The sequence below is a fragment of the Olea europaea genome, chromosome 10 (genome assembly GCF_002742605.1).
Source record: "Olea europaea var. sylvestris chromosome 10, O_europaea_v1, whole genome shotgun sequence".
Classification (NCBI taxonomy): domain Eukaryota; kingdom Viridiplantae; phylum Streptophyta; class Magnoliopsida; order Lamiales; family Oleaceae; genus Olea; species Olea europaea.
In genome coordinates this window covers 11,417,840-11,428,974 of record NC_036246.1, presented here as the reverse complement: position 1 = coordinate 11,428,974, position 11,135 = coordinate 11,417,840, and the positions used below count along the sequence as shown (strand labels likewise).

Here is an 11,135-nt window from a genome sequence, read left to right as displayed (position 1 = left end):
CATTCAAATCTAATTTAGACCCCGTTTGGTACCCATTTTTCTCAAAATGCATTTTTCTCTCTCTTCTTTTTAATCACATTTTTCATTAAAATAATATTACACGTAAATAAAAAAAATTTCCTTATTTTTCAATCCCGTCAATTAACTATTCCAAAATGCATTTTTACATAAAAATGGCTCCCAAACACCCTTTTAATTTAAAAAATTTCACCACTCAATTGTCTCCAGAATGGAATGGATGAAACAAACTTAATTGACAATTATACAACAATACTAAACACATTATCGTAAAGTATTATTTCTTTTCTAGTGTTCCACATAATCCCGTAGAAGATTAGTTATGATATGATTGATAAAGTGCTTTTATGCACTCTACCATCATTTAACTTTGGTGGAGTAAGTAATACAACATCTAGGCCCCGTTTGATTCTCATTTTTATCTCTTCTTTTTAACTACATTTTTCATTAAAATAATATTACATGTAAATCAAACTTATTCTTATTTTTCATCCACACATTCTCTATCAATCTACTATTCTAAAATTCATTTTTCATAAAAAGAGGTGTCAAACACCCTTCTAAAGTTTATTACACAATCTTCCTACTCTTCAACCACACAATCTTCAAAAAATTACTAATAAATAAATAAATAAAGGGGGGGAGTGGGGGCTCAAATGGGTGTTTAATGAAATATCAACCACAAAACAGCAACACTATTGTTGTAATGTATGGTTAATTTACACAAAGAATGGAACTCAAATTAAAAAGTATTAGCAAATCCATTATCCAAGTATAAAAAGCAAACACAACTTAGATTATCTCACAGGTACAGGCATTATTCGAAAATCTCATTTTGCAACATATATATAAGATATCGAGTAAGAAACAAACATAACTAGAAAGATACGCGAATACCAAGCAGTGCCATGAACTGTGATATGAACTCAGGATGACCAGGCCAAGCTGCTCCAGTCACCAAATTTCCATCAGCGAAGCACCGGTCAATTGGTTCAGGTTCTAACCATGTTGCCCCTGATGGAACAACATTGAGTTTCACTGCGGGATATGCAGTACATTTCTTACCCTACAAAGATATTATGATGGAGACATTAATCGCATTGAGAATTAGCAAGTATGAACAATCTAATCGTTAAGAACTGCCCAGATGTATTGACATAGTGGAGAATGAAAAAATATCTAGATTCACAGAAACATGCATTACCAATTTTTATAGTATTTCGTGAGGAATTTAATCTTGAGAGACCTACGTTAAGCATACCCGACAAAAAGCCATCATGGAGAAGGAAACAGAAAACATAATAGGAAATGGTCTTAGAAATATGATAACTTTGGTAGACACTGTTTTCACAAGCCAACTTTGCATTTCTTGTACAAACAAGAAATTGAAAATCTTAAAAGGAGCACTAAGCTGGAGAAACAAGACGTGAAAAGGCTTTTTTCACATCAACAATATAAATATCAGATGTCATCTTGAAGCTGTCTCTTAAGTACTAATTCATCAAGTTCAACTCATTCACATTTTTATTCTGAGTACATACGTGAATCTATTTAGAAATTATGAAGTTAGTTCTTAAACTTGTGGAGTTAGCTCCTATACTTCTTCATTCAAATGACACGTGGAATGTAAGTGCAATTGCAGATCAACTAGGACAACAAATGAATAAAGAAATTAATAGAAATGAAACCTCAATACTCATTTACCTCATGCTACAGAAAACGCTAATGCAGAACTCATCATGAATAAGCAATTTTGTACACTGCTCAAAAGCAAGTGGATAGATAGGATTGCTCCATGCAACTTGGTGTAATCACAAATGTCTAATAATTGAGCATTACTTATTTTCTCTAAGAGAAATGACTTATAAGCTAAACTACTAAATTTTATACTCCCAGGAGATATATAATGACATAAGACGTCATACTATCGAGTTTCTCAAATCACAGATATTCATGCTTCTATCAATAAATCAATATTTCGAAGAACTGGTGGAGATCAATGAAGGAGGGTGGCGATCAAATGTTTACATCTGACCCAAATTCAAGAGAAATGTTAACGGTATGTAATTAACTAAAAATACTTCCTCAAAAATATGAGTCATCTTACCTCTTAGTTTCAATAATAGAAAGTTAAAAGGAAATCTGTACTTCAAATACTAAATTCACTCGTTCCATTTTATATTTTTGGGTCATGGGAAGTGGGAGTAGGATTCTTAGCCCCAACATTTAGGAGGGAAAAAGCTATGCTTCTTGATCATTCTAGTTCTTATTACATGAGGTTATAAAATGGAACTTTTGATGGAACGTAAATTAGCGGTACAATGATGGATTTATTACAATTTACAAAGAGCAGATTCTAAGAGTGCTTAGTGATTATAAATTCTCATTAAACAAATTGGCAATGCATGGCCTCAAATTATAATTAAGAATTTCAGCTGTTGGACAAAGTCTTGGACCTCATATTTTTTTGATAGATAAGTCTTAGAGCTCATATTTAGTTAAATGAGCACTATTAAGAGTGGTGTTTTCAAGAAATATTACGTTTCTAATGTAAATGTTGGTTTGTCAGTAAAAGGAGAACAAATATTGAAGAGGTAATATGCTTCATAAAGTTTTGGTATATCTTCAGAATTCATAAATTTCTCAAGTGAAATAAATTTAATCAACAATATTGTGCAAAATGCAGTGAACATTTTGAAACCACCAAAATAAATGAACATGTACAGCAAGATTTATGGATAGTGGGCATCTTGAAATGAAAAAGCTATTAAAGAGCATTCCTTTCCGACTCAAGATGAATATATAAATGCTTCATCATGATGGCAAACCTTAGATTATGACTACGTGATCCTATTAACTACAAAGATAATAAATAAGCTCCCAATATAGACATATATATGCAAAAGTTCTTTTTTTGACTTAAAAACACTCTTGCATGTTTGGCAGGGTGAAATGAAAAGTACTGGACAGTTAAAAACCCAAAAATAAAAGGTAAAATTCGTGGTTGGGTTAATGTTGGGGTTAGGCCGACTTAACATGTTTCCAGCGATCGGCAGAAACCTTGAATGTTAAGGCCGCACGGTGTCACAAAGTTCAGGTGGGAAACTTTAGTCCCATGACAGGTGGTACCAAAAAATAAAATCTTGTCTATTATATTGTTGAATCATATTCAGTACTTTGCCAGACAAGCCCTAAGAGTAACAAACTAGTCAGTCCAATGAATGGAGGAGACATGCACAAAACCAAGGATTAAAACAGCTAAAAGTGTGCTAATATGACGTAATGCAAGAAGAATCTACCTTCAAAAGACCAGCAGCAGACAAAATCTGTTGTCCATGGCAGATGGATGCCACTGGTTTCCCAGACTCCTTGAATTCCTTCACCAATTGAATAACATATTCATCCAATGCCAAGTACTCTGGAGCACGACCCCCAGGGATTACCAGGGCATCATAGCTTGAAGCATTCAAACCTTCAAAATTAGCTGTTAAAGTAAAATCATGGCCTGGTTTCTCACTGTAAGTTTGGTCACCTTCAAAATCATGGACAGCTGTCGGACATCTATCACCAGCACTTTTCTTGGGGCAAACGGCATCAACGTGACACTCAAGAGCTTGAAGAGACTGGAAAGGAACCATCACCTCATAATCTTCCATGTAATCCTTCACCAGAAGAACAAAATAATGATGCCTTGAGATAGAGCAATCTTCAGAACTAGCATTATAATCTAGTTCAGCAACATCCAAGAGAGGATGACGTGAATGACTGGAATTTATGCATTCACCTCTCTAAAAGGAGAGTAGGTCTATAAAGCAGAAGGGGGTGTATTGGCTTTATAAAAGTGAAAATTTAACATCTTCAATAGGAGTTGTGATTAGTTCACCTTTGATTTTGAATTATCAGAACTCTGAATCTGATTTGGTCCAGTTCAATATCAGTCTTACAAACGTATCTACTCCTTTAACCAGAAAATTTCTTAGTAATCTAAGAAATAAACTTGAAGTCGTCACTGTAAATGTTCCACTATACTGGTTTATCAGTGCAATAAGGATCAAACAAATGTCTGAAAAAGTTTATTAGTTCCTCGAAAATTAACAAGATTACGAGAAATATATGGACCAAAAAGTTTTGCTTTATATCAAACCAAGTTGATTATGAAGGTAAATTTTGACTTCCAAAAGCCAAAGAAAATTGAAATTAGGTTTTTTTGGTTCAAAGTCTTACAGCCATGATAATTGAAACTTACCCCACATAGAAATAGAATACGTTTTCCAGAACCAGATATATTGGCTCCCAATGCCTTGATGAAAAGCCGGATGTACTCAGGGTGGCCATCATATGTGGCTCCAGTTATAAGGTTCCCATCCCTGGTGCAAAAGGCCTCGGTCTCTGGTTCTACCCAATGAGCACCAGCAGCATAAAGCACAGGTTTCACTGCATTAAAGGCTGTGCATTTCTGGCCTTTAACTACACCCGCTGCAGCCAAAATCAATTGTCCATGGCAAATGGAGGCAATTGGCTTTCGTGACTCAGAAAATTTCTTAACCAATTCCACTACAGATTCATTCATTGCAAGATATTCTGGAGCACGTCCACCTGGTATGATCAGTCCATCATACTTGGTGGCATCTATTTCATCAAAAGTGGCATTGAGGGCAAAATTATGACCTCGAGACTCAGAATATGTCTGCAGCCATTTTTAGAATGAGAAGAATGGTGCATAAAAACCACAAAAAAGGCAACTAAAAGACCTGATATCTTGTCATTTACACAAACAAAGAGCATGCTTCGGAAAAATTAACACCAAGGTTTAATTCCATACATTTGCAATATTATCCAAGAATTATGAAGCACCAACACGGATACATAGACACAAATTTAAAGGGGGGGAAAAATGGTGTACAAACCACAACACGTCATCAACACATTGATTAAATCTTTAAATTTTTCATTTATATATTATAAATTTAGTTTTATACTTGTTATTAAATTTTCTTGTTAAAATACTTCAAATGTGAATACTTATTTGTTATTTAATAATAATTTTGAATAAAATATACTTATTTGCTATTTAATAATAACTTTGAATAAAAAATACATAATGTTTCCGATAAAGAAAGAAAAATGATAAGATAGAGTGTCCGATTAGTGTCGGTATCCGACGCGAAACACTATCCTAGCTGAAACGTTCGTGCAACATAGTCCAAGAGAGCAATGTCACAGATCCGTTGAACAAAAGATTCCAAGAAAAATGTGCAAGATTGAAAATATTGATATCTGACACCTGGAGTCCATGATGAGACTTTGATCATCCAATGTTTGATCTTTCCATTACTATCATCAATTTTCCCCTATTATTGGATTTGAACACCCAATATATAAATTAGAAAGACAAAAATACTTCTTGGATTTGCACCATGATTGTTACTCCAAAACATGTTGAATTACAAAGGATAATAAATCCCAGTAATGGATGCAATAACAATATCCACAACATGGACAATAATTTCGTCTATAAAGAAAAGAGTAATAATCCCTAATTCCATTGATGTCCTGCTTACAAAAAAGCAAGTCAAGCAAGTTCATTTTAGTAATATATGTTGACTAGGAACTCATCCTCTACCCTCTTTCCTCTTATTTTTCTTTCTAAATAAAGAGATAGAATGTAAGTGCAAGCTACTACACATGTGGCTGTATATATGAAATCATAAATACAATATTATATCATGCAAATCATTCAAATTTATGGTTGAATCTTTGCACGTCTTTTCATTTTCCTTGTCAAATATATATCCCATCTGCTTCCTGCCGTCAAAAAAGAGCTCATAGTTTTATTTTTATTTTATTATTATTATTATTATTATTATTTTCTCTCTCTATAAAATCTCGAGGGCAAATTGAGTTGAAAATTCAAAAGATATCGAATCCATTACACTTTTCCATACCTCATCAAAGAACATATATCTTCTTATTACTGGCCAGTGGCCAAGTCATTAATTCAAGTTATTGACCCCTCTTCCCCAAGAGAGAGAGAGAGAGAGTATTTTTCGCCACTCAGAATAGTAGGGAATGAGGCAACGTTTAGAATAGAGATCCTAGCATATTTGTGGGGTTGTGTGCCCATATAGTATATTTTAAGATGATCTTGTTTATTGAATTAATTTTTGGATAATTCCGCTTCTGCATTCCATCAATTAGCATCCAAATTTGCAAGAAAAATTTGTTGGGAATCTACTTATACATGCACAGCGAAATTTAAAATAATTTTCGATTCCCACCAAGAATCGCCTTTGTGTTTAGATAGAAATTGTGATAAGATTGTACCTTTTTCAGATCTGCAATCCTTTTGCTTTTCTTTTCGTTCCACAACCTTGATTCGCCACCACAGCTGTCCAATTGTCCAGCCTCCAACGGTGATCCACACAGAGAATATGATTGCAGCCTCTAGGGTTTTCTCTTGTGCCAACAAGAATAATGAAAACCTCTTTGACCTCAAACCCTAGTTTGTTATTTATATAAACCCAAACAGGCTCGGCCCGGTCTGGTCCAATAATTAATTAATCCAATAAATTAAATCCGGTCCGTGAATTAATTAATCCAATTAATTAATTCGAAAATATAAATAACAAATCCAATTAATTAATTTATCCAACGATTGTTAAATTAACCAATTGGCAATTTGCAATCTTCCAATTCTCTTTTGTGTGGGACCCATTAGGTTCCCGACCACGATGCCCAACGACGTGAAATATTATTTTGATTTAATCAAAATTGATAAATTAAAACACCCTTTTAATTTATCGTCAATTCACATTCGCCGTCCCTGATTGACATCTAGTAATGTGTCAGGACAATACATGTGACGGGAAATGTCACGTGGTATGACAAAACCAAACTCGTTCGTTTACCGTGAAACTATAATCCCTTCGTCAATATGATCCGATCAATTACGAGATATGGAGTTGTGTCAATCTCGATCATCGATCATATCTTTCACTCCACTATTAAGTCAATATAAATGGAAAACTCCTTTTCGACTTATGAGTACAGCTTGGCCAAAGATTTCATCATTGACTTAATTGAATAAAACGCAGATCATAATCTCCTACTATCTAAGAGTGACGAATCCTTTATTGATCAATCACAACCTTCATACGATTTTTGACGTACCCGAATGATGTCGTATTAGCGGCCCTTTTCAGAGCAACATCTAACACCGCCAAAGTATGACTGTCCTCATATAAGATACCATGACAACCTCAAATCAAAGGACCAATTCCACTAACGAACGTTAGAGATTAACCACTGACACTCGGATAGTTATCCATGTGGAATCTCTCGACGGGTCTCCAATGTTTTGTTCTATAACAAAACATCCACGTGTTCATTTAAGTGTCATCACACTTTAACTTGTGAGATCAGCTACTTACTTCACAAGTAAGAAATGCCACACATGATGGTCTATCCGTAATAACGATATCCGTATCTCGTTATTACTTACGACCACGGATGATTTAAGATTCAATCAGATGTAATTTGTATCTCACAATCACAACTCTTTGTGATTAACAAATTACAAATATTTGAATCTACGGACTCTATTATTTATTTAATTGTCTATTAATTAAATAATAGATCTGCCATTTAATTGCATTAATTATATATAAAAGTATTTATGTCCAAAGTTGATTGGACTTTGGGCATAATACTTACAAAATTATATACCAAGAATCATACAACAGCAATTTACAAAATATACACGCATAGAACAATAATTTTTTGAAGTAAATGCAGAGTTTAATAGACCTGGTGACCAGAAGACTGATGAATAGCAGTGCGACAGATGTCACCAGCTTTCTTTCCAGGACAAGCAGCGTCAACGGAGATCCCATATGCTAGCAATGCTTGAAATGGAACCATCGCCTGAAAAATGCCATTAAATTATCTAACTTAAATCAGAACCAAATCTTCAACGATTAATATTATCAATAGAGAAATCATAGTTAAAGTACAGGAAATTGAAAAGAAAAAAGGTGAGGGAACCTCGTAATCTTCCATGTAATCTCCGCATAGTAAGAGTACCCTTTTCTGGGCTTCCATTTCGCCTTCTTCACAAATTCTGACGAAGTTTGTGTTGTGCGTGGAGGAAATCCTGATTTTTCAGTGAAGAACTGAATGGCTCTGCACCTGAAGTGAAGTCTATGGTTTGGACTTTGGAGTCCAAGAGTCTGGAGAGTTCCATTTGCATCACCAATTCTCGACCTGACATAAAGGCTTATATGTCTGGGAAGGAAAGAAGACACGTTGGGCAAATATGTCTTTTCAGCAATATTATGTGTTTTATACGTGATGGCTAATTTCTTTGGATGGTCTATACCTAGGGTGGCAATGAGTCGAGTCGAGTCGAGTCGAGCCAAGGGTGAGCTCGTCTAGGCCCTCGAGCCCATGGCTCGAGCCGAGCTTCGAATTTCGAGCTCGTGAAATATATATTTTTTGAAAAAATAGATAAAATATAAATCATTTTCCTTTATTTGAATTTGGGACCAGCTATTTAAATTTTGAGTAGTCGGAATTAAAAATTATACGCGAACAACTTGTATCGTGTAGTCGTGTACAATTTTTTAAAAAAAAATTAAAAACAATATTATATAATAACAAACTATGAATAATATGGTTAAATTAAATATCACTTACCTACAATTTCGACATATTTATCTTGTAGTCGAAAATAAGGGTCATGTCAATCATTCACGCATATTAATGCTTCCAAAATATCTCTTTCAATCAGCTCTTAACTTCGGATTACCTTAAAAGCAAACTCCGAAACTACAATGCTTTCCAGAGGTGTCAGGAAGTGTTTTGCAATTGCAGAACTATTGGCCATCGTCGTTCGTACCTTCGCAAAATTCAATAACTTTTTCGAAACTTTTTTTAATTGTTTTGTTAGTAGGCATATTATGATTAAAGTAATCAATTAATTTAACAGACAATGTATTTAACTTGTCTCTGATATTTAATTACATGCAGAAAATAAAGTATTACTAGATGAACTTATTGCATTTTCATCATATCTATACTTGTTAATGCCTTCAAATGAAGTTAATATTTTAGCATCATCTTCTTCAATATCAGTGGACGAGTAGGTGCAAATGGTACTTGATTAATATTTGTACTCATTCTTTCTACATATAATTCCTACATTTCAAATAAAGTTTGTTCTAAATTTCTATACATGATAGGTGTATTAAAAGTTAAAACTCTTGAAATTTGATCAATTATATATTTAGTTCCTAATAAATTATATCAAGTACCATGATGCATGCTAAAGGAAATAACAAAGGTAAGTTTTTCCAATATTTTCTAAATTTTAATTCCTTAAAGTATATAATTATACTAAAATTGAGGTCATTTTTGTATTTATGAAATGTCTTTGCAATTATATAAAGACATTTGAGCACCACACAGCTAATGAGAAGGTAAACTCTAGATAAAATATTTGTAATGTCATAAAAACTTGTCAAAATCTTTTAAACTTTTAAAGCTAGAAGAAAATTGGATTCATTCAAAATAGTGAGGTCATTATTCCTAATATGCCTATTGTTATAAAACTCAGTTATTAAATGTTCAAAACATTCACATGACTTTAATAATAAGTAAATGGAGTTCCATCTATGACCTACGTCGTTATCAAATGTTTTAGCATTCATCATCCTAAATTCGGCACAAAATTCCTCAAATACTTATTTTCTACTAGAAGAGATCGTGATATATATTAGTGCATTCTTAATTCTTTGCATTTCATCTTTAATATGCTTTAAATTATCTTGCACAATTAAATTTAAAATATGGCACACAACGAATATGAAACATATAACAATTGAAATCAAGTTGCAATACCCTACAAATTTATCGATAACTACTTTATTAACACTAACGTTGTTGAATATAAAAGAACGAATTTTATTATCGCAGTAATATTTTCTAATAATGGTCATAATAGCATTATATATATTATTAACGTTACGAGGAAATTCAATAATTTTAAAAGCAATAATTTTTTATGCATACACCAAAGTATGTTTATGTAATGTGGAGCTATATAAGTTCTTTTATTAAACCCCTCATATATATTAGAAGTTAAATATATAACACCCCATATTTTTGTAAATCCATAATCAATTGTTGTTTTGTTTGAAAGTGATAATCTATTGTATTTGAATAAAGAGTGTTTTGTCTTACCCCAACATACTTCGGTTGAAGATATTCTTTTACGTACTATATGAAATGTTGGTTGTCGGCTATCGCTAAAGGCAACTCAGCACCGATAACAAGTTTTATCATTCCCGTTCGAGTATTCTCCTCCGAATACATTCATGTGGTGAGGGGCGAAGTCGTAGAACCGGTGCCTGGACTACCAAATTGCAGTTGTGTTTGACCGGCTTCAAGAAGTCCGTAATTTGGCTGCACACGCTTTCCAGTGACGGTTGAAGTGAGTGATACCAATGCTTTTTTGCCATGCCAATCGTTGTTGGCAGCATTTATATACTACTTTAGATTCTGGGACTCCATCGATAACATAACTCGTTGAACTTAATTTGAAGTGATCCCAACATTTTGCCTATTTTTTCCCTTTTTATCGTCGAGAATGTCTAATTCAGGTTCTCCCTCTTGTTCCGCTTCAAGAACATCAACGTCATCTAAATCAATTAGATTATTGCTTCCATGTACAGCCAAATTTGGAATATCTTCAGGAATGGGTACTTCATTTAGACCTAAAAATTGATTCCGATATTAACTTTGCGGGATCATAGAGTAATTCAACTCCAACATTGATCAAGCCCTTAACAAATGAATGTGGATCTATTTGTGAATTGTGATGAAATTCAAAATGTATAGACGATATAGTAAGTACTAGGACTTAAGTAAAGAGTACGGAAAGATCTATAATATGTTTAAGATTGTGAATTCATAATTGTAATTTTGTAGTGTGAGAATTGAATGAATTGAAATTGAATAACTGAAATTGAAGATGATGAAATTGTAAAAATGAATATAGTAATATATTATGAGGGTGTTTGGGAACCATTTTTATGTAAAAATGCATTTTTGAAATAGTA

General features: G+C 33.4%; 1 protein-coding gene across 1 annotated transcript; it reads right to left on the bottom strand.

Moving 5' to 3' along the window:
• Window positions 1-667: 667 nt before the first annotated feature.
• Window positions 668-8,280, bottom strand: LOC111401220 (protein DJ-1 homolog D-like). The gene is made up of 5 exons (XM_023028859.1): window positions 8,062-8,280; window positions 7,825-7,941; window positions 4,265-4,705; window positions 3,318-3,680; window positions 668-1,084 (listed from the first exon to the last, which is right to left on the bottom strand). Exons 1-5 carry the CDS (start codon window positions 8,116-8,118, stop codon window positions 896-898), a joined length of 1,167 nt encoding a protein of 388 aa, XP_022884627.1. The 5' UTR covers window positions 8,119-8,280; the 3' UTR covers window positions 668-895.
• Window positions 8,281-11,135: the final 2,855 nt, after the last annotated feature.